Genomic DNA, 27220 nt, shown 5'->3' with positions numbered 1-27220 from the left:
AGTAATGGTAGAGAAAACAGGCACTCTGAAACATACAGAACCAGTGGGAGCATATAACTTGGTACAACTTTTGTGAACCACAAAATATGGACATAGTAAATGACATGACAGGCAGACCTCGGAGATACTGCAGGTTCAACTGCAGACCACTGCAATAAAGCAAATATCAATAAATCGAGTCACATGAATTTTTTGTTTCCCAGTCCATACAGACGTTATATTTACACTATACTATAGTCTGTTAAGTGTGCAATAGCATTATGTCTAAAAAAAACAATGTACATACCTTAATTTTAAAATACTTTATTGCTAAAAAATGCTAACCGTCATCTGAACCTTCAGCAAGTCACAGCAGTAATAGCAAAGATCACTGATCACAAATCACAATAACAAATACAGAAATAATGAAAAAGTTTGAAATATTGCGAGAATTACCAAAATGTGACACAGAGACAAGAAGCAAGCAAATGCCATTGGAAAAATGATGCCGAAAGACTTGCTCAGCACATGGTTGCCTCAAACCTTCAATTTGTAAAAAATGCAGTATCTGTGAAGTACAATAAAGCGAAGCACAGTAAAAGTTACAAGATTGATTATTCACTGTAGCACTGTTAGTAACAGCAAAAGACTGGAAGCAACCTAAATATTCATTGATTAAAAAGTGGTTAAATATATTGAGGTACATCAATAAAGCAAGGTACAATGAACTATTATGCATTCCTGATAAAGAATAAAGGAGCTCTGCACACGATGACAGGGATCACTCTCCAAAACCTCAGAAACTTACTCTCTGAACCTCAGTGACTCTCAAGTATTAGTACCCTGTGCAGCCCATCCTGGGCAAGTAACAGGTTACCTTTGTATTACTGACAATTGATCAAGCAAATTTATGCCAGAGAATGTAGCCAAGTGGCCTTCCAAAACTGCCAATTAGATATGAGCTTGATAACACAGTACTATAGTGCCCTCTAACTTTAAAAAATATCTTACAGTAATATTCTAATTGTAAGAATGAAATGTAGTCATATAGTGCTTACAAAATTAAGTACAAGAAAAAATTCTACTCAAGCAGAAACTGCAATATGACAAATAACTAGCAAATCACAATTCTATCAGTCAAATTAATGACTCACGTGTGATGGCAAAGCATACGTGTAAAACATATTATAAAATTTCCAATTCACATTTCATAGATAACTTTTATAAGCAGGACGAGTAATTATTTTATCCTTATAATTTGAATTGAACTGGTTCCATTTCTGTTTTAGAATATTTAATATTATTTCAATAATAGCAAAACAGTATTCATAAAACAATCCTTTTTGAGATGCGTTCTTTGTTGATCTAATGAAATCTCTGGTACACTCTGCACCCCAAAGACCACCTAGACTTCAGGTTAAAAAACGAGATCAAACTCGGATTTCTACTAGAAAAGCTTTCACTATCCAACAGAGAGTAAATATTTATAAACATTCATTTGCTATACATTTCATTCAGCAAGTGATGCTTAGTATGTATGAGATACTGGGCAAGGTACTAACAGCACAATAATGAAAACAGACATGCTCCTCTGCCCTCTCAGGACACAATACTGGGGTGGGGAATGTGGGGAAGGGGAACAGCTAAACCAGAAATTACACAATGAACTACCATGATGTACTGGGTGTTACAGAAGCACAGATGAGGGGCTCCCAAACCTGACTTGGGGAACAAGGTATCAGAGAATGTTTCCCAAAACAAATGATGTCTAAGCGGCAGCCTAAATGGTAAGTTCACACTGACTGAAAAAATAAGAGGGCAGAGGAAAAGGAAGAATGTTTCAGGCAGTAAAGTTAACATGGCAAAAGCCAAGATGTGAGATAGTACCTAAAATGTTCAAGGAACTGAAATAAGTTCAGTATGCAGGAGCAGAAAGGTAAGACATCAGGCGCAGAAATAAGCAGGAGTCAGAAAGTGAAAGGCTTCCTAAATCATATTAAGAAATTTAGACTTTATTCTAATAGGAATATGATAATCAGAGCTGTACTTTAGAAACAGTCACTCTGATTGAAACGCAAGATTCTAGTTAGACGTGTTAAGACTAGAGACAGAGCACCAACTAAGATGAGCATTTTAGTAAAACTTGAGATGATGTGGCCTGGGCTGGGTGGTGGCCGAGTGGACAGGAGCCAAGAGAGAAATAGAACATAAGTAGGATTCAGCAGTAAATCAAACATGGGGATTCAGAGAGAGGGTAGAGTCAAGAATTAGTAAGCAAATCATTCAAAGCTACAATGCGCAGATCTTAGGTTTCATCTACGGTTTACATACAATGCCTAGCACTAAATATATTTGTTAAATGAATAAAGATTTTGTATTTAACGGCAAAAAGATGAAGAAAACAATTTACACTAACAACAGGAAAAAGATATATTTGGCTATGATAAACACAGCTCTGGCTATACTTTAAAAAAAAAAACAAAAACACAAGGTAAGTGAGGAGAATATCCAAATATTCTCCAAAATAGCAACCCAGCACTTGCTAGAAACTGTGGATATCTTAGAATTGCTGGAGCACTTCCTAACTGTGGTGTGGACCCTGGTGATCTACTGCTGAGTGACTTTTCTGCACATCTTGTAACTTCTACACCACAACTAAAATGTGATCTGGTCCTGGAATAAAGATAGTACCTGACCTTCAAGCACTGGAAACTTTACTGAGGCAGGGAGGGCCAGAGTAGGATCAAGAAGCCAAGTGCTTCCTTAAATAAAATATTTCCTGCAACTTGCCCCAGATTTTACAGCTGGGATGATGTTCATCTGTAGAGGGTTTATCAACAAAATGCTGACTTCAGTTGTTTATATTAGCAAATATTAGAAACTGGTAGGCAAATAACACTTTAAAGATAATAATTTTAAAAAAAGTTCCAGAAAAAAATTAAAATATACACGTTTATAATATAAAAGTCACCAAATACTGAAGTAAACAGAACAAATAAGGTTTTACATAAAAGAAATATTGCATGGTAATAAACAGGATTAAAATCGGAAATACATTTAATCCAAAAATGTCCACAGTTTATGTCAAATTTTCAAATTAATCTAGTCCAAAGATAAGACAATTTGATCAATATTTATCTATAAAATATTTATAAATTTATATCATAATCAAATGAACAAGCCTCCAAAGGTATACTATACAAGCTAATTCCAACCAGTCAGAAAATCCCAAAGAAGCTAAAATCAATACCATAAGTTCTTTACCTGCAGCTCCTTTGAGACTCTTTCTAAGTGATTAGTTATCTTTTTAATCAGATCACTATACATCTGTTCCGAGTGCTGCTGGCATACACATTTATACACACAACTGTGGGGAGGAGGGGAGACAGAAAAACCAAGTTAATGATTTTAAGGTTGAAGCACTTAATTCAACCTAAGGTTAAGGCATACCCTCAATATGTAACCACTGGTCAAACAATTAATTCAGGCCTCAAAAAGTGACCAACTGCAACTCTTAAAACAAAAATTTATCCTGCCCCAATCAGTGCTCATATGGCAGAGACATTATCACCAGCTACAAATAATCTTTTTGAGTATTCTATTAAATTTTTTATCAGTATTAGATAATCTAATATTGGGTGATAATCTGAGAGTCTGACTAAGATAACTACTTATAAGCCAGTTTCTCTCTCGTTTTCATGAATGTCAAAATAAGGAAGAGAGAGTGACAATCAGCAGAAGGTTTCTAACTAACAAAAACGTTTGCTATGTAACCTCTTTGTGCATCACTTGTGTAGAACAGCACAGTTGTCACTTCCTCCTCTTGTGCTGGGCTGATCTCACAACCCACCCCAGTCCTCACTAATTTGCTACTTCCATCTACCAGGAGCTGGGAAACAAAATAACCAAAGATAGTTAAACTTGTGTGCCACAAACATCAGCAGATTAAGCTAACATCTCCCTGTGATACTAAAACTACATATTTTTTGCCTTTTTCACTGACCTCTATAATTTCTGCATTAGGTATGGCAGGTGTGGCAGGCTGAGGTAGGATTAACACTATCTTCATTTGAAAACCAATTCTGAAGCAAAAAGTATAAATCAAACCCCCAATCCACAAGTATGGAACATATAAATAACTTACAGAGCCTTAATGTAGGTATCATATATTATATGCATACATACTGTCATAATTCAAGTTGCTGTGAACTTCAATATACCCTCTAAAACCCAAGCAAATTAAATCTTGACTTACCTGTATATCTGTTCATAGGATATGGGGATATAGTCACCAGGACTCTGAGTTAAAAGCTGATCTATGGCACCATCCAATTTTGGCCAGTATGTGCTCTTATAATCTTCAATAGTTATAACATTCATTACTAAAAGTAAAAAGTAAAATTAATATTACTATGTGCCACATGTAAAATAAACACAAATCAGTTTTGCATTCTCAAATTCCTCTCACTTACTCTCTGATTTTACATTGACACTCTGTCACCTAAATACAACTCAATTATTATCCCATTTCCAATTTCAAAAAACCCAACCTGGCAAGGGATTTTAAGCAGCCATTAATTATGATTTAAAAAAGAATTACTATGAATCTGTTCATCTTTAAAAATAAAAACAAAACAAGCAATTATCTCTGGTTCCCTTTCCCGGTTTCCGTTATCAGCGGAGAGTTCTTAACACGCACTGACCCTCAAATACACATTGCCAATGATGTGACAAGACGGCCTACTCATGAACCACGATGAAGTGCTGGGGAACTATGACCTCCAATCAATCTTTACAGACAGCTCTGGGGAATCAACCTAGGGAAAGGACTATGGAAATTAAATTCCAAATGCTACGGTGCTAAAAACTCACAGAGATTTTATGGCACCACCAGTACCTCCTGGACATGACTACAGCTCTTGACTCAGGCTCTCCCTAGCCTACCCTTTAGATAAGCCCAACAGAAAAAAAACGTGGATGAACTGGAGCCTTACATTGAAAAGCGTACCTCATTCCTAATGGCTGGCTCTTATTCCTCCATGATAGGTTTAATAAAGCATTTGTAACAGGTTGTCCTAACAACTGTGAAATCCAGGGGTGATGGGTGCTTCACAACAATGAAATGCTAATGTTAAGAAGAGCTACCCCAAAGCACCTAAGATACCCTGTGTCTTATGAACCATGGTAGGAGCTAACAACTACTAGATCAGCCATTTTACTGTTTATTTTTATCAGAAACTCAAGAGCAGAAGGTTGGCTTCCCCGAGAGCACACAGCTAATCACTGGCAGAGGCACCAGGCAAAGCAGAGCCTTGACCTCGCATCTTTCTATCACATTACTCATTTCCAAATTTTAGTCACTCAGGTTCAAGACGTTTCTCATATCTATGTGCCACCTATATCATGTTTGTTCAATATTTTCTTTAAATCAGTTCACTTGTTTGTTTTTTTTTTTGCTTAAATATACTTAAAGGACACTTGAGGAGTGAACTATTGATTTACACAACACAGAATAATCTTAAATGTATTCTGCTAAATCAAAGAATCAGACCAAAAAAGGCTACATATGGTAAGACTCTCACTTATTTATAAAGGCATAACTACAGGGAGGAAAACACATCAGTGGTTGCCAGGGACTGGAAGGTGGAAAGAAGGACTGTCTGCAAAGGGGAAGCAGGAAGGAATTTTTAAGACAATGGACTCTTTTGTATGGAACCGCGGTAGCGGATACACCACTCCATGCATTTATCAAAACCAACAGAACTATACACTATAAAAAGTACATTCACTGTATGAAAAAAAAAAAAAAATTTCACCCAGGATGTAGTGGTAAAGATGGAATGGCAAACTGTGGCAAATGAATCACATAACCCACACTACAAAAAAAAAAAAAAAAAAAAAATAGGGAAGAAAATGGAGAAGAAAGGAATGTTTTGACTACATATAAGGCTAAAAACAAAAAGAACTGTACATGCGTGTGCACACACAGGCACATACACAAAAGGTAGAAGGAGGCCAGATGCTGGAGGGCCTTATGGGCAATGGGAAGACTTCGCCTTTCACTCTAAGATGAGGGCATGTGGAAGGTTTTGAGCAGACAGTGATGTAATCTGACTTTGATTTTCTATGGCTCAATCCAGCTTCTGTACTAGCAATAAACTAAGTTAGAAGGCTGTGAGATGATGGGGGATTGGAGCAGGTGGTAGCAGTGAAGGCAAGAGGAGAGGTCAGATTTTGAATATATTTTAAGGTAGAGCCAACAAGATTTGCTGATGGTTTGGATGTGAGATGTGAGAGAAGGGTCAAGGATGACTCTGAAGTTTTTAGCCTTCAGCACCGAAGGATGGGGTTGCCGTTGACTAAGATGAGGAGGATGTAGGAGAAGCTTAGCACGTCTGGGAGTGAAGCTGAAACTGTTGGTACCCCACCCATTTACAGTGATCCACAAAGGCCACTGTCAACACCTACCATTATTTGCCAGTGTTCTCTCTGGCTGCCGGGGTTGCTCTGCCTGAAGGAGAGGTAGGTTGGAAGTTCTAGAGAATTAACACCCCCAGGAGCCACCATCAAGTAATGACTAATGAGAACTCAGTGTAAATACCCAGCGTCTCCCTTTACTCTGGGTGAGTATGCACTGACTCCCAAGTCCCCACTGGGATTCCACTCCAGTCCCGCAGTGCTGCCTTCTTTACGGCGTCCTTACCATCCCTGTCTCTGTCTCCACACTCCTGCAGGTGCTTCCTAGAATCACCCCCTTGTGCATAAAACTACTCGCACTTAAAATAAGAATTGATCAAAAACAGAAAAGTAGTGTCATTTGCAATACAGAAATAAACACAGTGTTATTAAATTCTAGCTAGGTCCTACTGCCTTTAAAGGTTCTGAGTGAAGCTTGCTTTCCCTGTGAATAAAGGAGATCGGCAGATGCTGAGAAGTGTTACACACTAGCTCCAAAATATCACCTTTCTGCTTTCAGAAGGATTTAAAAAAATAAAATAAAATTTTTTTTTAAAATAACTGAAAAACAAAGAACTTTCTCACTATGTGATTCTAGGTTATTGAACCTCCTATCAAGTGTTTATCACCTAAACCACATCATACACCTGCTCTACGCCAAATGCTGGGAATTAAGGAACGTAAGTGACAAGCTCAGAAAGAAAACTTTAAGTACTGAAAGCCAAGAATGAACACACCAACCCCATGGGTTCCTGGACCGCTCGGTTCAATTAACTCCACCCTGCGCTGAAGGTGGGGAGACACCTTCTTTCCAAGCACACGTTTCACACTTCGGCAAATCTCCAAGTCAAAGATATGACAGAGGAAAAAGAACCTAAGGTGTGAAGTCCCGCAGCTGTAAGGACAGAATGAAGTTCCACAGAAGCAATGATTTCTGATACCTCTCAGGTGTCTTTCATGTGGCATTAAAAAAAAAAAAACAAAAAAACAAAAACTGCTCTGGTTTTAAATATCTTTGAAAACAGACTTTCAAACCAAAACGAAAAAGGCACAAGTCACAGTAGAAAATCTTAAATCCTATTTCCACATCTAAAAAGAAGCTATATCTATTTCCACATATATTTTGCTTGAAAAACAACAGAAAACCAATTCGCTTACATGCTAGCTATTACGGAGTGAATGTTTGTGTCCCCCCAAGACTCCTGTGTTGAAATCCTAACCCCCAATGTGATGGCATTAGGAGGTGGAGCCTTTGGGAGGTGTTTAGGTCATGGGGTGGAGCCCTCACATGAATGGATTTAGAGTCTCTAGAGAACTCCCTCACCCTTCTGCCATGTGAGGACCCAGTGAGAAGATGGCCTTCTATGAACCAGGAAGCAGGCTCTCTCACCAGACTCTGAATCTGCCAGCGTCTTGATCTTAGACTTCTCATCCTCCAAAAGTGTGAGAGATAAATAAGCCACCCAGTCTGTGACAGTCTGGTACAGCAGCATGAACAGACTAAGACACTAACATGACTTTCTTCTCAGGAGCCACCCAATCTTCACCATAGTAGCAAAGGAAAGCAGAATACAGAGAAGCATCTGCAGAGCTACAGGGAGTTTGAAGAATGAGCACTAGTTGGTATTCATACACTTAGCCAAAGATTAGGAAGGTTTTTCATACCAATCTGTGGCCAACACTTAAAATGACAATCCAGAAAATTTTAAGATATTGAATTCCTTGCTAACCTCAACCCAATCTCTGACTTAAAACAAACAAAATATATTAGCTGTTTGGTTTATCTAACATTTGACATGCACAGCCTCAAAGTGTGTGTGTGTGTGTGTGTGTGTGCGTGCGTGCGTGCAGTCCTGAATTCTAAAACTAGATCCTCTAGCTAGAGAAATGTAATCAAGCGCTTTCAACTTTGCCCACAGAAACGTTCAGACTAACCAAAAAAAAAATGAAACATGGAACCTAAACAAAAATGAAATTACCATTAAATAACTAAATTTTATCTAGGTTAGATTTTCCAGCTTGAAAAAAATGCACTATTTTTTAAACTGTTTAAAGAAGGTATTCTAAACTCAAATGCCTACAAGGCCCAGGCCATTAACATAAATGAGTAAAACAGGCCTGGTATAAGAATAAAAAAGAGCAGTGAGCATTTCAATGAGCTGGAGAATGCATATGCCCTCTAGAGACATTCAAATTCACAAAATGTAAAAACCCTCAGATTGCCCTCAAAACACAACGCCACAAGGCTTAAACCTTGAAACTCATAAAATAACAAGCTCACATAGCCTCAGTTCTATTGAGAGAGTACTACAACTGACCTTTACTAAAATAAAGTGAAATAAAATCTAAAACACATGGAATAGCTGGAATCTAAGGTTCAGGAAATACTATCAGGTTGCTAATAAATGAGAAACTATTAGGGATATGTAATTCATACCAGGCAGGAATAAATATGTTCAACTCTCATACTTTGTTATCCAAGTAACTTATCAACACTTGACATATTATGTGTTTATTATCAATCTTCCTCAAACTAGACATAAGCCCCTTGGAGAAGGAATTCAGCACTAGAGCCCCAACTCCAAACTATCATATGATTAGGTATTCAATAATGTATGTGAAGTAAATTAATTTAATGGAAGTCAAAATAAATGTTTAATATAAAAACAGTCCAAGGCATACTACTTATTAGTAGCTCTGGAATTAAAAATTGAAGTGCATTTGGTTTCACACAGGCTAAAGCAAACCAGGTAAGTCCTACCAGATATTCCTTTTGAGTTTCTTTCTTGTTACTTGTTTGTAAGGGGAGGATATACTCAGCAACTACAGCAGGTATTATTAATTCATCCTTGGTCTACTGCGAAGACTGGCCACTACCTTCTATCAGTGGCTCTCAAAATCTGATCCCAGAGCAGCATCAGCATCACCTGGAAACTTGTTAACTTAATGTAAATACAACCTGCCAGGCCCCAACCCAGACTCACGGAGTCAGAAAAGTGGGGAGCGTGTAACACATGATACAGAAATCCATTTGAGCCCTCCAGGTGACTCTTATGCCTGCTACTTTGAGAACCACTGCCTAATGCTCCTATTCAAGCTCAGGACAGCCAAGGGTCACAGTGCTCCTCTGTTCTCAACTGCTAGCACATGGTTGTTGGTTCCGAACAACTCGAACTGGAGAGTCAAATAAAGGTGTAAATGTAGCACAGAAAAAAATTTAAAGGGCAGCTAGGAACTGTTTTATGTCAAAAAAGCATTAAAGTTCTACTCTTCCATGTCCCTTCTCCCCACCAAAAAGGCCACTTTCATTAAGAATTGGCTCCTTAAGAAGAATACAGCATTGGCAATTATGAAATAAATGATTAAGCCAAATTAAACAGGCTAAATTGTGTCTCAAACATAGTGACCTTTTAGATTAATTGTAACTAATTACAATTAGATAATCTGACAAATGGACTAGGAGAAAAAAGCTCTGGGCTTTGCTTTTAACTCTGGCTAGGGTATGTGATCTAAGAGAAAAATTACGACTTCTTGTTGTCACAGCAAGCCCATCTATCAATAACAGTCTTGTAAATCTGTGTGGTCCAAAACATTACCACCTGGTAGAATATTATTCTCCTTCCAGCACAAGGGGATGTCTGAAATCTTTCAAGTAATGGACAGAGAGAAGTTGAAGGCCAAGAACAAAGCCTGCAGAATGGGGAGAAGCCTTTGGGAATAAAGAAAAAGATCAGTCAGAGTGGAAGAGAATCAGAATCAGAACAAGGTTGTGTAGTCTAACAAATAAATGGAGTTTTACTCTTTATTAAAAAAAAACAAAATCCCAGTTACTTATTTCTCTCAAAAGGAAAATAATTTGATCCTGGCAAAGGAAAGAGTAATACTTAGCTGCTCCTAAGAGAACTGCCAAGTTGGGAAAAAAAAAAGTAATAGAAGTGACCAAATCCTTTAAAGATCCTTTTCCATATTAGGAGGAAAAAAACAAAAGCTGTGCCAGCTACTTGGGTATATTTTGATTCGCCAGTAAAAGATGATAGCTAATGTTAAGTCCTAATGAAGCAATTGTTTCTGAAGTAAGCTAAAAACTTTTAAAAGTTATTTGCTCTATGGGGAGTTTCTAAGTTTTAAGTTCTAAATTGCATGTGTTTGGGAAGTTTCTAAGTTATAGGGTTTGGGGTTTAGGGTTACATTTATATAAACAAATAACTAGTAACATTTTGGTCCAGATAAGGCTTATAACATACTAACTGTATGAAACCATATAACCTGCTTTGCCTTGTTTCAAATGACGTTTCTTTCCCCCAAACACTGAAAAACTTACATAGAAAACACACTCCATTGTTGTTTTACTGCTTAGAAATAGACACATTTCTCAAATTGAGGAAAAAACAGAACAGTAGAAACTTCCTTCATCACTACTATCTTAAAAACAGAAAGTAGCTGCAGTGGCCTACCAGCAAGATTGAAATCTATCAACACATTACTTTAGAATAGTTACTGCACAACATTATTCTACAATTACAACATCACACTTGAGCCCGTGACACAGTTCTCACTATGAACATGTTATGAAAGTACGTATATGAAAAGGTCAAGTGCTATCAAAACATCCATTATGGCTCCAACTCCAACTAATCCAAAATCTCATGATATTCAAATAGAAAGTATCTGCTCAACTGTGATTACATATGTGCAAACCATGCTAACTGCACATCTGCCATAGTTTTAAAATTCTGTTTTTCCTGCAAGATTTAAACAAGTCAAACTCTCCATGGCATTAAGACCAGGAAAGTAACTGAAGTAGTAGCATAAGGCAGTGTGTGCTGAGGTGGAAACACCAATAGGTGAGCTAATCTTGCCCTGCAGGACCCTGAGAAGTTCAGGACCTAAGGACAGGATACAATGAGCGAGGTTTAGAGGCAGAGAGTTGGTGGCTGGAGTGGGAAGGGTGAAGATTGGTTGCAAGTCTGTAGACTAAACAGTAAAAAAGAAAAGAGTTATTCTGCACAGAAACTGAAAGGTAAAAGCTTGGGACTCCAGGACAGATACATGGTGGGTGGGTGGGTGGGTGTGTGGGAAGCACAGGGCTGGCAGATTTAAGTAAAGTCAAAAGTCAAAATAAGAAACGTTCAAACATCTAACCCTGCTCCTTTTCTTTAATTCTAGAATGCCATCGGCCAGGAGAAGTGTCTTTATTTCCTGCCCCACCTACCCAACCCTACCATTCTCCCAGAAAGGAAGAAGATCCTTCCCTAGAGAAACGGAACAGTCCCAAAGAAAAGACATTCACATACTATGTGGCAGTTCCCCAAGAAATAGCAGCTTTGCATCCAATTAACCCCAAGTGAAGCCCAACACTTAAACTTGGCAAGGTCCCTTGTAAACACAGAACTACCAACTAGCCTTTTTCACTTTTAAATACGAATAGGCAGCTAAGGATCACCAAAATTTGCAAAGTCTCAGATATCAGAGATCAAAACAAACAAAAATTGCAAAGATAAATGCAAACATAACTAAAAGAACAAAAGAAAACGTTTTAAAAAACCCAATAATTACTATGCTGAGAAGATAAAAATTAGTAACAGTAATGAAAAAGGAGAATTCCAAATGCTCTTCAAATTAAAAATATAGCCATTGTTAAAAATCCAAAAGAAGGGCTTCCCTGGTGGCGCAGTGGTTGGGAATCTGCCTGCCAATGCAGGAGACACGGGTTCGAGCCCTGGTCCAGGAAGATCCCACATGCCACAGAGCAGCTAAACCCATGCGCTACAACTACTGAAGTCCGCGCATCCTAAAGCCTGTGCTCTGAAGAGGGAGAAGCCAGCGCAATGAGAAGCCTGCACACCGTAACAAAGAGTAGCCCCTGCTCGCTGCAACTAGAGAAAGCCCGCATGCAGCGACGAAGACCCAACACAGCCATAAATAAATAAATGAATGAATGAATGAATAAATAAATAAAAGCATTTATCTCATCATAAATGTCTTTATCATAAAAAAAAATCCAAAAGAAAAAAGTAAACATCTAGAAACTCTCCCAGAACATTAAGAGAAATAGAATATACTAAAAAATAGTTAACAAACTTAGAAGATCAAAACAGGAAATTCAACATTTGACTACCAATAATTCCAGAGAAAAGGGAGAAGAGAGAAAATGTAAAGGGAGAAAAACACTGACTCATGAACCTAAGAAAACATCCCAATAATTTTCCAAAGGGGAAAAAAGATCACATGCAAAATAACAAGAATAAAAATGGCACCTGAATTCTCCACTGTAACACTGCAAGCTTAAAGTCAATGAAGCAACACTTTGAAAATTATTTAGGGGGCTTCCCTGGTGGCGCAGCAATTGAGAATCCGCCTGCCAATGCAGAGGACACAGGTTCGAGCCCTGGTCCAGGAGGATTCCACATGCTGCAGAGCAACTAAGCCCGTGCATTGCAACTAGTGAGCCTGCGCTCTGGAGCCCGCGAGCCACAACTACTGAGCCCATGTCCCACAACTACTGAAGCCTGCGTGCCTAGAGCCAGTGCTCCACAACAAGAGAAGCCAACGCAGTGAGAGGCCCACGCACCGCAGTGAAGAGTGGTCCCCACTCGCTGCAACGCGCAGCAACGAAGACCCAATGCAGCCAAAAATAAATAAAATTTTAAAAAAAATTATTTAGGTAAGAATTCTGTACCCAAACAGTCAATCAAGTGAGTATTTTTATATAGTCAAGAACTGATATTATTATCCATACACATTTTCCCAACAGACTGCCAGCAGATATGTTCTGTACATACACACACATACATGGGAACACACCAGTAAAAAGAAAGACATGAAGTGGCCAAGACAGCAGAGTAGGAAAACCCTGAACTCACTCCTCCTCCCATGGATACACCAAAATTACAGCTACTTACAGAGCAACTATCTATGACAATGGCCTAAAAACTAGCAGAAAAGATATTCCACAACTGCATACCTAAACAAGGAACCACAACGAGCTGAGTAAGAGGGGTTGAGATGCGGTATTGTCAGGACTCACAACTCCAGGTCAGCGATCCACAAATGGGAGGAATATCACAATCAAAGAGGTTCTCCCCAAGGAGTGAGGATTCTTTCTGAGCCCCACATCAGGCTCCCCTGCCCAGGGTTCCTGCATCAGAAAGATGAGCCCCCAGAACATCTGACTTTGAAAACCAGCAGGGCTTATGTCCAGGAGAGCCAGAGAGCTGTAGGAAACAGACTCTGCTCTTAAAGGGCATACGTTAAATCTCACACACTTCAAATCTCAGCACAGAGGCAGTAAATTGAAAGGAGCCTGGGTGAGACCCATTTGCTGATCTTGGATAGCCTCCTGGGGAGGCAGGAGGCAACTGGAACTCCCCCTGAGGATGGAGATGCTGGCAGTAGCCATTTTGGGGACCTCGTTCTACCAAGATAACACAGCACTGGCAATTGGAATCCTCCCCGTAGATTATTAGCACTGGGGGCTTACCCGCCCACCAGCAGGCCAGCCCCAGCCCCAGGGCCAGGCAGACAGCTGGGAAGCCTACCCCGCCCTCCAGCAGCCCTGCAGCCACTGCATGAGGCAGGGCCTCACAGCCAGGCTGGGGGCCAGCCCCGCCTACCAGCACATCCACCATAGCAGCCCTGCCATAAAAGAAGGGCACAGGCAGCCCTACGGGGGCACCCCTTGAGCATATAGCTCTGGTGACCAGAAGGGAGTGTGCTACTGGGACCCACTGGATGTCTCCTACATGAGGCCACTTCTCTAAAATTGGGAAATGTAACCAACCTAACACAGAAAACTGGGCAAAATGAGCAGACAGAGGAACATGTCCCAAACAAAGAAACAAGACAAAACCTCAGAAAAAGAACTAAACGAAGTGGAGACAGGCAATCTACTCAACAAAGAGTTCAAGGTAATGATCATAAAGATGCTCCCTAGCTCAGAAGAATGGATGAACATGGTGAGAATTTCAACAAATAGTTGGAAAATACTGAGAACCAAACAGAGCTGAAGAATACAATTAACTAAAATTAAAATTACACTAGAAGGAATCAACAGTAGATTAGATGACACAGAGTAACAAACTGTGATCTGGAGGACAGTAGTAGAAATCACCCAAGTTGAACAGAAAAAGAGAAAAAATAATTTTTAAAAATGCGGATAACTTAAGAGACCTCTGGTACAACATCAAGCATATTAACTTTAAAGGGGTCTCAGAAGGAGAAGAAAGGGGAAAAGAACTTATTTGAAGAAATAATAGCTAAAAACTTCCCTATCCTGGGGAAGGAAACAGACATCCAATTCCAAGAAGCACAGAGACTCCCAAACAAGTTGAACTCAAAGAAGTCCACGTTAAGACACATAATAATTAAAAATGCAAAATTAAAGATAAAGAGAGAATCTTAAAAGCAGAAGAGAAAAGCAACTAGTTACATACAAGGGAACTCCCATAAAGACTCACAGCTGACTTCTCAGCAGAAACTTTGCAGGCCAGAAGCGAATGGCATGATATTTGCAAAGTGATGAAAGAAAAAACTTACAACCAAAAATACTCTACCTGACAAGGGTATCATTCAGATTTGAAGGCGAGATAAAGAGTTTTACAGACAAGCAAAAGCTAAGAGTTCAGCGCCACTAAACCAGCTTTACAAGAAATGATAAAGGGCTTCTCTAAGCAGAAAAGGCCACAACTCAAAATATGAAAATTGTGAAAGGAAAAATTTCACTAGTAAAGACGAACATATAGTAAAGATAGTAGATCAGCCACTTATAAAGTTAGTAGGAAGGTTAAAAGACAAAAGTAGTAAAATCATCTAAAACCACAATAAATAGTTCAGGGATATACAAAACAAAAAGATGGAAAATACATCAAAAAACATTCAACATGATGGGGGGAATAAAAACGTATCGTTGTTAGAAGGCATTCAAACTTAAGAGATCATCAACTGAAAACAATCACATATGTATATATGTTGTACCATATATACAGCTTAAGATATGTGGTCAATAATATTGTAATAACTTTGTATGGGGAGAGACAGTTACTAGATTTATTGTGGTGAACATTCATGATGTATGCAAATGTCAAATCACTATGCAGTACACCTGAAGCTAACATAATATTGTACATCAACTATATTTCAACTTTTAACAAAACTTTTAATAAATAAATAAATAAAAAGGAAGACATCAAGTAACAATCATTCCACCTGTTGGGAAGTCCATGAGTGGCAACTGTGGGCCCTAAGAAATAGACAGGAACAAGAAGATTAACAGCTCCACAAGCAGACAAAAAGAAAATACTGATTAACTGAGCATTTCAAAAACACCAGTGACAGGTATATGGTGGATGTGATAAAGATGCTGAAAAACTTTAAGAATCAGTTTTTCAAAAACTATGCAAGTATAAACAAGGCAACTTAACAGCAGAGTTCTATGTGAAAGAAAATGTAATCTGAGTACACTCCTGGCCCTTCAGTGAATATTTAGTTGTAATGTAAATATGGTTTATTTTGAACCAAAAATTGTGGTATTTAAAGAATTAAAGAGGTAAGGTGTGTAGAGGTATAAGAGAACTAAAACGTCGTGGAAATAACAGGTCAACAGGTAACATAAAACTAATTAATCAATAACAACATTAACAGACTGAAATGTGTGGATAAATACCAGAAGAGACAACTAAATGAATTAAAAATAATTGACTCTGGCTCACAGGTCCAGGAATGGGAAGGAACAAGGGAAGGAATCACTGATTTTCATTATATATCTTTTCATACAGTTTAAGTTTTTAAAGTATAAGCCTATATAAAAGCAAAGTTCTGTGTTGTTTTGTTCTAAGGCCAAAGAGTTTGGTGAAACTCAAATCCTCAGAAAGGGAAAAACAAATCTGGTGAAACTAGATTTTTGTTTCAGTACTTCCAATATTCTAAGGCACATAAAATGAGAAAGCTCAGTTTACCCACTGCCTACTGGACCTCTCCACCCAAATGTTCCACAGATAACTTAAAAAATACACACACACACCCCTACCTATATACGCTTACCAAATCCTTATCCTCCCTTCTTCCCACCCAAATTTTACAGACTGTAGTCCCCAAATGTTTCCAAAGTCGGAAAGCACCTCTCTTCCAAATGCTTTATTTGTTCAGGCTGTCATCTCTTGCCTAGACTACAATAATTAAACCCCCTAACCAGTCTCTATGCCTCCATTCTCTCTCCTTTCTAATCTATATTAACATGCTAAGACAAATTTTACCAAGTTGACTCCCTTAATTTACTTCAGTGGCCCCTATTCCTGCAGAAGAAAATCCCACCTCTAACCTGGCATGCCCTTCGCATCTAGGCCTTTCTATCGATCTAGGTTTAATTTGTGCCACTCCCTCCTCACACCCTATGTTCCTACAATAATTTCAACTCTGGGTCTTCCACACAGGCTTCTCCCTCTGCAAAGGAAGTCTCTTCAAGTCCAACCCTGCCACCTCAGTCCTCCTAACAAACTTTTATTCATTTTCAAAGATTCTTTTTCCCTCTATGCTACCATGTACATACATAACTTTACCACAGCATTTAATTATAATGTATCACAATCATCTGTCCATCAGCCACCACACTAAACTCTGTCTCATTCATCACCAGAGGCTAAAATATTACCTCGGCATACAGAAGACGATACATAAGTATCTGTTTGGATAAAATGCCATTCTAGTCAGCACACCTGCAACTACAAATTACTTATCTATACTCTTAACTACAGAGGTTAATAGCCAAACAACTACAAAAGTAGGAAGAAAAATGGAAGGCCAGTTTGCTCTGCCAAGGCATATTATAAAAGAATATCCACAATCATTTTTTATATAGCATTTAACAGTTCACAACGTGATTATATATGGTCTGCGGCTTACAGAGTTACAGTTTAAAGAGAAAGTAAACAGCATTCATTTTCTTTAGGGATTTGGGACTGGGCCTTACATAAACATTACAATGGCTTTCTCTTACAGTTTCATCACCGTCACTTTGTGCAATTCATGTCAAAAAACGGCAAGACAAGATCCCCAATGAGATCCTGAAATTTGGACAATCGATCGATACCATAGCGATGCTTGCTGCAGCACAACCCCACTAAGCTGGAAGGCAAGATACCAAATAACCACCACGGATGCTGCGAACAGTGCATATTTTAAGGCCTGAATACATTAACTGATCCACTTGTAAAAGAATCAACCAATCTGGAAACTGGCAGATAGGACCTGATCAAGTAGAGCAACTTTATTTAGGATTTACTAAAATCAGTTAACACTTTCACTAAATTCAAAAGTCAATTTTAACATACTTCTGAGTCATTAATTTAAAAAAAAGAATAATTTCATTGAGTTCAATTAAAAAATACTGTGAAGCTTTTATTCATCTGGAGAAGCTTTTGGTGCACTGGATTCATAATTATCCTGAGATCATGATGGCACAGTACCATCAGTCAAGGCAACATCCCACCCACCCCCCTCCCTCCTTCCATCCAGCCATTCAGTGCCTTTTATCCTCACGCTCCAGTCCCACCTGCCCCAACACATTCAGACAGGGAACCATTCTAGCTTGTTTAATATATCTGGAATGTAAACAGATGTGACATATGCTACATCTGAGCAGAGGCTTTAAAAGCCATTGTGTGTTGCTGTCCACTCTCTTCTCTTTGTCTCTGCCAAGAGTGACAGGACCCAGAAAAGAGCTGCGCTTCAGAATGAGATGACATGTGAAAAGCCACAACCAACTGTCAGCCACTAACATAACATGAGCAAGAAATAAGCCTTTGTTGGTCCATAAGCTCCTGAAATTTGGGGGTAATTATCAAGCTGACTAATGTGCAATGAAAAACTAAACTAAATAATTACACTTCCCAAATTACATTCCATCAATGACATACATTTGAATGCGATTTGGAAGGCCAAAGGGAAGCAAAGGACAGATTACTGCTGCTGGTGGTTCTGGCAAGTAAGGTTAGAGACGTCAGAATTCGTGGCAGCCGAACTCCAAGTTCCAGTGTCTGGTCACCAACTTCAAGGATGAGGGAGGCAAGTGTGACGATGTAAGAACGGCGGTAGTGGCAGCAGCAGCCTGCCCTCTGGAATGCAGCTTTAGTCGGGCAGCCTCGCTGACTTCATACCTCTGACCTTTCCAACAATTTACAATGGACCCAATTTCTGCTATTAAATCTCCTGTTGCTTTAGATTAGAGTGTTTTCTTGCGCTGAACTGTGACTGATAAAGTATTTGGTACCAGAGTAGTTACAGGACACAGACTCTTGAAAGCTAGGAACCTGGCTTTGGTTTTCCAACCTAGTTGGATTTAAAGGCAATGATGACGTTGCCACCATTAGATAACATAATACTAATAGCACATGGCGTGTAGCAGCAAAGAATTACTTATCACCTGTAGATACCTGGAATAAAGTTCTTCTCGAAGAAAACAACATGGCAGACTGCTAAGTGCATTATGATGGAAACAAGAAAGACAAGGACTGTGGAGTGGGCTGATTCTGAGGACAGGTGAAAGCTTTAAGAAAATGATTAACTCAATAAACAAAGGACCAAAGAGCATCCATGAATGCATAAAAGAACCTCTTAATTCTTACAGGCACAGGGTTGATATAGCCAAAAATCAAACAGTGATTCTGCAAGTTACAGAATTACCATATAAAAATAATTCAAAGCCTAGACAGATCTCTTAAGTAAAAGTTTGGGCACTGATTGTGAAATGATAAGACCCTGAGGCCTGAAATGGGGTCAGTTTGGTGGAGTTTGATCAATCTGAGAAATCTGACCTCACAAAACTCACTGAGCCTTCCATACCTGAGAAGCACCCTTCCCACCCAATATGAGGCTAATCTTTCCTTGACTGAAGCCCCTGCTCCCCTGCTGTAATATTACCTGCAGCCTTGCAAGGGAATGCAGATTCTCCTCATGCCTTACCTCCAAGCAGCTCTCACCGCCTCTAAACCTCCAACTATTATAAATCAAATTTCCCAGGGGGAGAAGCACCAAATCTAAACAAACAGGAGCCAGCCTTCATTCCAAAAGAACTACAGGCATACCTCGTTTTATTGTACTTTGCAGATACTGCGCTTTTTACAAATTGAAGTTTTGTGGCAACTCTGAGTCTAGCAAGTCTATCGGTGCCATTTTTCCAACAGCATTTGCTCACTTTGCATCTCTGTCACATTTTGGTAATTCTCGCAATATTTCAAACCCTCTGCCAGCGAAAAGATAATGATTTGCTAAAGGCTCAGATGATATTTAGCATTTTTTAGCAATAAAGTATTTTTCAATTGAGATATGTTCAATTTTTTTTTTAGGCATAATGCTATTGCACACTTAACAGACTACACTATACTGTAAACATAACTTTTATACGCACTGGGAAATGAAAAAATTTGTGTGATTCACTTTATTGTGATATTCACTTTACTGCGGTGGTCTAGAACAGAACCCATAATATCTCTGAGGTACACCACTGTGGACTTTCGGAAGACTTTAAGAATTCTAAAGACTGAAACATAACTTTAGGTAAGACTTAAGTTATCAAAAGGAATACACTTACTGAAGATTCTTTATTCACTGCAGTATCTCAAGAAACTAGATATGGTTATAACAATTTGCTCAGTTAACTGACTGAAACCCGGACTCAATGACAGTCTATGTTAAAAACAGTTGGAACTCTTGCTGATTAAGAGTGAATTAACAACAGATTAGACACCAGAGACAACACAGCGATAGAAACTATCTGAACTGAAGCAGAGGGGGGTGAAAAAGCTGAAAAAGATAATGAACAGAGCCTCAGTGATTTAGTGTACAATAACAAGTGGCGTAACATATATGCAACTGAGGGGCATGGGCAGTAATTCTGAAAAAATATAAAATGAATGATAATGTTCCAGATTTGACAAATTCTAGAACCCCACAGATCCAAGAAGCTCAAAGAACACTAACAAGAATAAACCTAAAGAAAACTCTACCACAAGGAATATCACAATCAAATTAAATTTGATTTAGTGAAAGATAAAGTGAAAATCTTAAAAGCAGCCAGAAAAAAAGGACACATTACTAGAGAGGAACAAAGATAAGAATATTCAGACATTTATTAAAATAAATAATGCAGGCCAGAAGACAACGGAAAGACATCTTTAAAGTATTGAAAGGAAAAACAAAAACAAAACAAGATTATCAATCTAGAATTCTATATCCAGCAAAAATATCCTTAGAAAATGAAGGTAAAATGCTTTTGGGGACAAACAAAAGCTGAATAAATTCAAGGCTAAATCCCTTGGCAATTTTGGGCACTGCAAATATCTTCCCTAATTCTATCATCTGTCTGTCACTGAATGAAAACCTTTAATTTTTATATAATCAAACTCATTACTTTTTCACCTTTATAAGTTTTAGGAGATAAAGCTTTCCCTAGGGAGAGAGCTTCTTCAACATTGTCTTCTATTAATTTTATAACTTTTCCTTTCACATTTAGATCTTTAATTATCCATAGTTCATCCCATCTGTGGTGTTAGGTTTTTCTCCATAAAGTGAGCCACTCTTCCTAGCAACATGACTCCTTTCTCTGATGATTTATGATACTACCTTTATCTTAACTTCCTGAACATATAAGTAAGTCTCTGCTCTCCAATTTGTTCCCCCAGTGTATTTTTTATGTTCTTGCACTTACACTAGTTTTTATTACTATAGTTTTAAAACAGTATCTTAACCTCTGGTAAGGCAAGCCCCCACGAAAGCAAATCTTTAAGACTGATTTAGCTATTTACAGACTTTATCCCACCTGCCATATAAATTTTAGATCAGGTTATTGAGTTTGTCAGACAAACCAACTGGAATTTTGATGGCAGTTTAATCAAATTTATAGATTAAAATGGAGAAAAGTGACTTCCTTACAACAATAAGTAATCTAATCCCAAGAGCATGGAAAGTTTTCCCATTTATTTAGGTCCTCTTCTAGCTCCTTATTAAAGTTCTCTCCTTAAAGATCTTATGTACTTAGGGTAATTCCTAGAGACTATAGTTTTCTTGATATTATTGTATACAATATTTACTTTTAAAAAAAAATTTATTTATTTTATTTATTTATTTTTGGCTGTGTTGGGTCTTTGTTGCAGCGCGCAGGCTTTCTCTAGTTGCAGTGAGCGGGGGCTACTCTTCCTTGCGGTGCGTGGGCTTCTCATTGCGGTGGCTTCTCTTGTTGTGGAGCACAGGCTCTAGGTGTGCGGGCTTCAGTAGTTGCAGCACGTGGGCTCAGTAGTTGTGGCTCGCGGGCTCTAGAGCACAGGCTCAGTAGTTGTGGTGCATGGGCTTAGTTGCTCCACAGCATGTGGGATCTCCCCAGACCAGGGCTCGAACCAGTGTCCCCTGAATTGGCAGGCGGATTCTTAACCACTGTGCCACCAGGGAAGCCCTACAATATTTACTTTTGATTACCTTTACTAATTGGTTATTGCTAGTGTAGTAAATGCTGCTAACTTTTGTAGGGTGATCTTAAGTCCAGTAACCCTGCTAAACTCTTACTAGTTCTAATAGCTTCTCTTGGTTCTAATGGTTCTTCTAGATAAGTGATATTATCTGCAAATAATGAGTTTTATTGCTTCCCTTCTTATCCTTATACTTTTAATTTTTCCCCCTGTAGTGTTCGTCAGGACCTTTCTTACCATGTTAAACAGTAACAATGACAGAGGGCATCCTTATCTTGTTACTGATCTTTTTATTTATTTTTTTTGCTGTGCCACATGCAGAATTAGTTCCCCAACCAGGGTTTGAACCCGTGCCCACTGCAGTGGAAGCGCTGAGTCTTAACCACTGGACCACCAGGGAAGTCCCTTGTTACTGATCTTAAAGTAAATGTATCTAAAATTTCTCTGTTAAGTATTATTATTTGCTGTAGGTTTTTGGTAATGACCATCATTTAGTTATCCTGCGCTCCAAGCTTGCCAAGAGTTTTTATCATATATGGGTGCTGGATCTTATCAAATAATTTTATGGTATCGAAATAATGATGACTTCTCTCCTTTAGTCTATTTTTTTTTAACTTTTTAATACGGGAATTTTCAAGTACACATACAAAAGTAGAGAGAATGATGAACCCACATACTTTCCTTTAGTCTATTAATAAGATAAATTACATTAACAGATAAATAGATGTTGGACCACACTTACATTCCTAAAACAAACTCTACGGATCAAGATTCTTTTAACACATTGTTGGGTTTGAAGAGCTAGTATTTTGTGTAGGATTTTTACACTTATGCTAATAACGGAAAACAGATGTATAACTTTCTCATATTAACTTTACCTAGTTTTGGAATCAAGATTTCACTAACTTCATAAAATGAGCTTGGCATCTCTCTCTCTCTCTTTTTCCTATTTCCCAGAACAACTTTTACAAAGGAATTGTTATTTAAAAGCTCATTGCACCTCAATTATAAGATTATCTTCATCCAGAGTTTTTGAAAGGGGACGTTTTACTATTTCAGTTTTTAAATATTTATTAGTCAGCTCGGGCTTCCCTGGTGGTGCAGTGGCTAAGAATCCGCCTGCCAATGCAGGGGACACAGGTTCGAACCCTGGTCCGCGAAGATCCCACATGCCGCGGAGCAACTAAGCCCATGCGCCACAACAACTGAGCCTGAGCTCTAGAGCCCGCGAGGCACAACTACTGAGCCCGTGTGCCACAAGTACTGAAGCCCGCACGCCTAGAGACTGAGCTCCGCAACGAGAATCCACCGCAATGAGAAGCCCACGCACCGCATCGAAGAGTAGCCCCCGCTCGCCGCAAATAGAGAAAAGCCCACACGCAGCAACAAAGACCCAACGCAGCCAAAAATAAAAATAAATAAAATAAAATAAATTTAAAAAAATATTTATTAGTCAGCTCAAGTTATCTACTTCTTCTGTTACCAACTTTCATAGTTTGTAGTTTTCTAAGAATTTACACATTTCTTCTAGGCTTTCAAATTTATAAACCCATAGCAATTCATAAAACTCTTCTTTTAAACACCTCATGTTTGTACCTTTTTCCCATTTATCACTTATTGTATTTGCATTTTAAAAATCGGAGGTCCGTTTAGCTTATTAATTTCAAAAAACAATCTTTTAGTTTGGCAAATCTTTCTTTTGTTCCTAATTTTACTAATTTTTGCTCTTAGCTGTATGCTGTTTTTTGAACTCTTAAAATGAACTTGGTTGAAACACTAAAGCAAGCTTCCTTCAGCATTTAGATAAGTCACCCTGCCACTGTGTCCCAGGTCTGGTTTCACTACATAGACTTCAACACACAAACTATACAATATAAACATTATTTTCACACATAATACGGAAAAAATCGGAGACAAATCTTACCAACCATACCTACATATGAACGTCTCTGACTAAAGCAGTATCTTGAAGGCAAATATGTGCTTGTTCCAAAAAAAAAAAATTGTGTAAAGCTATGACTATACATCTGAACCAAGGCAGATATTTTCTCTGCACAGCTAATTGCACAATTACTGGTACAGCTTGATAAAATTAGCAACTAGAAATGAAATCTCCAGTTGCTTTACCAGATGCCATTCAAAACTTGCAGTTATTAATAGGAGAGAAAACTCTGGCTGTGACGGTCAATTTCCACCATCACCAGCCCCCAAAAACACCACTTAAAGCAAACGCACTTTTCTTCCTAGCTGTGGAAGCATACATCCTTGGTTGGAGATAGTTTCGGTTACAAAACAGATTTGGGTCTTAAATCTTTCTGCCTGCAGTTGAGCGTTAAGGCAGATCACTAACATAAAAGTTCAACATTGAACAGAATCTTAGAATTGGACACATACCGAATGGCTTATTCTTATGAGTGTCGGCTTTGAAAAAGTAATTTTATACATTATTAGCTTCAAAACGGATGTCGCAGCTCCCACTGCGCTGCTGTTACTCAAGAAGCAACTCATACATTTCCCTACCGGGATGCAGAAGGCGTGCACTGGAGAAGGGAAAGAACGAAGTGTAGATATAGGTCAACTTTCTAATTCCTGACTTGTTTAACGCAGACTGGCTAAAAGCACAGAAACACAAGTGGCCAGATTTCTTTTTCCCCTGGTTGCAAAAAAAAAACACTGAAGGCCTCTCCCTAACGAAACTCGGACAGCCTTATTTTCCCTTCACGTTTGAGGGTGAAACTTAAGGGGGAACGGAGAAGAAAAGAGCTTCCTGATGCTGAGAGATAGCCAGTCGTGATACGAATCGCGTTTGTAGGCGAACTTGGGGCTGTGTGCGTAACCAGGCTGCTCTTTCAGGCCAGGTAATACAAGAAGCCAGGGCCGCTCCGGCGCCAGCCGCGGACACCGAACGCGGGGGGGGAGGGAGGCGGGGAGGGGAGGAGAGACCCAGGCCTGAAACAAAGGAAGCGGGACGGCCGAGAGGGAAGGATTCGGCGTCCGGGTGGGGAGGAGAAAAGCCAAGGCTTCTGACGAAAGGCTGCACTCACAGAACTTGGAGGTGGAGGTGTTGATGTTGATGCTGGAGGTGGGGGTGGCGGCGGGGGCCGCCTTGGCCACGGCGGCAGCCGCGTCGCAGCTCTTCAACATCATGATCACCCCATTCGGCTCCGGCGGTGGCGGCGGCCCCATCGGGAGCCCCTCCTTGGGGCCCTTCCTGTCCACGGAGACCGCAGGCATCGCCAGCAGCTGACCCCCCGGAGGCTCTCGGGCAGGGGCTGGGATCGAAGAGGGGGGCGGAGGGGGTGGGGGGGGCTGCCGGAAGCCGTCCACGGCGGCCTCCCAGTTGTTGTGGTTCTGGTCGTCCATCATCGCCTCGTAGCTGCTCCCCTCCTCCTCTTCCATGCTTTCCTCCATCCTGCAGGCCCCCAGCACCCGCCCGCCTCACAGGCACCTGCCGCCCGTCTCAACCCCGGGCCGGGGGGCACCGCAGCCTCCTCGAGCTCACATCGCCGAGGGCCGGAACGGGCGCGGCGGAGAGGGCAGCGGCGCGGCGGATCTCTCAATCTCCGCCGGGCCGACTTGTAGAGACAGGGCTGACGGCGGTGGGCGCTCCCGGGCTCCAGTCTGGGAGAGGCAGCCGTAAAGCAGCAGCGCCCCTCACGACATTTTACAGCAGCTTCCAACAGGCAGTTGGAAAGGGCAGCTGGGGGAGCGGCCAGGAGGGCACGTGGTGCGAGGAACCAGCCGCGAGAAAGCTAAGCGAAAAGGGGCGGGAGCTGTGAGCCACCCCAACGCAGTACAGTGGAGGTTCGCCCCGCCTCGGCTGGTCCCATGCAGAGAGGAACTGGGCAACTAGTCCTGAGGAGCATTCGTCGGCTCCGCCCCCGGCACGGCCTCACGTGATAAGGGAGTTTGGCTGCGCACGCGCATTCAGAGTTGGTTACCAGGACTACGGGGAGATGAGCCGGGGAATGAAGAAGCGCTCAAAGCCTGGCCCTCGGTTGGTGTGCTCCAGGCTCCCCGTCTCGGCGGTGTTTTTCTTCCGCTCGCCCGATTTACAGGGTTTCGCACTGCAGAGGGCCTTGCAGCCCCAGCTTTTGCTTGACCACGGAGCTAGGGGGCCAGTAGAAGCTCCGCGTCGCACATTATAAACGGGTGGGACTGCCCAGGGCGGCCCTTGGCAGGATTGCTCTTGAGCCTCAGCCCACACGACCCAAACCCTCAAAATCGAGGAAAACAACCGAGACAGCAGAGTGGCTTAAAAAATAAATGTGTTTGAGCTATTCAAGAACTTTTTAAAAGTTCCTTAACTCCTCTGGACACTGAGGCCAGAAATTTTAAACTTAAAAATGCCTGTCTGCTACATGTAAAAGTATGAAATTAGAACACTCCCTGACACCATACACAAAAATAAACTCAAAATGGATTAAAGACCTAAGTGTAAGGCCAGACACTATCAAACTCTTAGAGGAAAACATAGGCAGAACACTCTATGACATAAATCACAGCAAGATCCTTTTTGACCCAGCCCCTAGATAAATGGAAATAAAAACACAAATAAACAAATGGGACCTAATGAAACTTAAAAGCTTTTGCACAGCAAAGGAAACCATAAACCAGACCAAAAGACAACCCTCAGAATGGGAGAAAATATTTGCAAATGAAGCAACTGACAAAGGATTAATCTCCAAGATTTACAAGCAGCTCATGCAGCTCAATAACAAAAAAACAAACAACCCAATCCAAAAATGGGCAGAAGACCTAAACAGACATTTCTCCAAAGAAGATACACAGATGGCCAACAGACACATGAAAGAATGCTCAACATCATTAATCATTAGAGAAATGCAAATCAAAACTACATTGAGGTATCATCTCACACCGGTCAGAATGGCCATCATCAAAAAATCTAGAAACAATAAATGCTGGAGAGGGTGTGGAGAAAAGGAAACACTCTTGCACTGTTGGTGGGAATGTAAATTGATACAGCCACTATGGAGAACAGTATGGAGGTTCCTTAAAAAACTACAAATAGAACTACCATACGACCCAGCAATCCCACTACTGGGCATATACCCTGAGAAAACCATAATTCAAAAAGAGTCATGTACCAAATGTTCATTGCAGCTCTATTTACAATAGCCAGGACATGGAAGCAACCTAAGTGTCCATCATCGGATGAATGGATAAAGAAGATGTGGCACATATATACAATGGAATATTACTCAGCCATAAAAAGAAATGAAATGGAGGTATTTGTAATGAGGTGGATGGAGTTAGAGTCTGTCATACAGAGTGAAGTAAGTCAGAAAGAGAAAAACAAATACAGTATGCTA

The 27220-nt window shown here is 40.0% G+C and overlaps 1 protein-coding gene across 3 annotated transcripts in view; it reads right to left on the bottom strand.

Annotated features, from left to right (window-relative positions):
- The window catches only part of CACUL1 (CDK2 associated cullin domain 1), a 63662-nt gene extending 38109 nt beyond the window's left edge, over positions 1–25553 (bottom strand). For all 3 annotated transcript variants that reach the window (XR_005016828.1, XM_036828773.1, XM_036828774.1), the window contains exons 1-3: positions 24932–25553; positions 4235–4361; positions 3244–3346 (exon numbers count right to left, since the gene is read on the bottom strand). Coding sequence is in view for 2 of the 3 variants with exons in the window: in XM_036828773.1 (XP_036684668.1) it covers positions 3244–3346; positions 4235–4361; positions 24932–25298 (597 nt within the window). In the remaining variant the exon portion in view is untranslated. The remainder of the gene's footprint in view (positions 1–3243; positions 3347–4234; positions 4362–24931) is intronic.
- Positions 25554–27220: the final 1667 nt, after the last annotated feature.

The sequence above is a fragment of the Balaenoptera musculus genome, chromosome 16 (assembly GCF_009873245.2).
Source record: "Balaenoptera musculus isolate JJ_BM4_2016_0621 chromosome 16, mBalMus1.pri.v3, whole genome shotgun sequence".
NCBI lineage: Eukaryota > Metazoa > Chordata > Mammalia > Artiodactyla > Balaenopteridae > Balaenoptera > Balaenoptera musculus.
The sequence above is the reverse complement of the archived record's forward strand: the minus strand, read 5'-3'. Positions and strand labels throughout refer to the sequence as shown.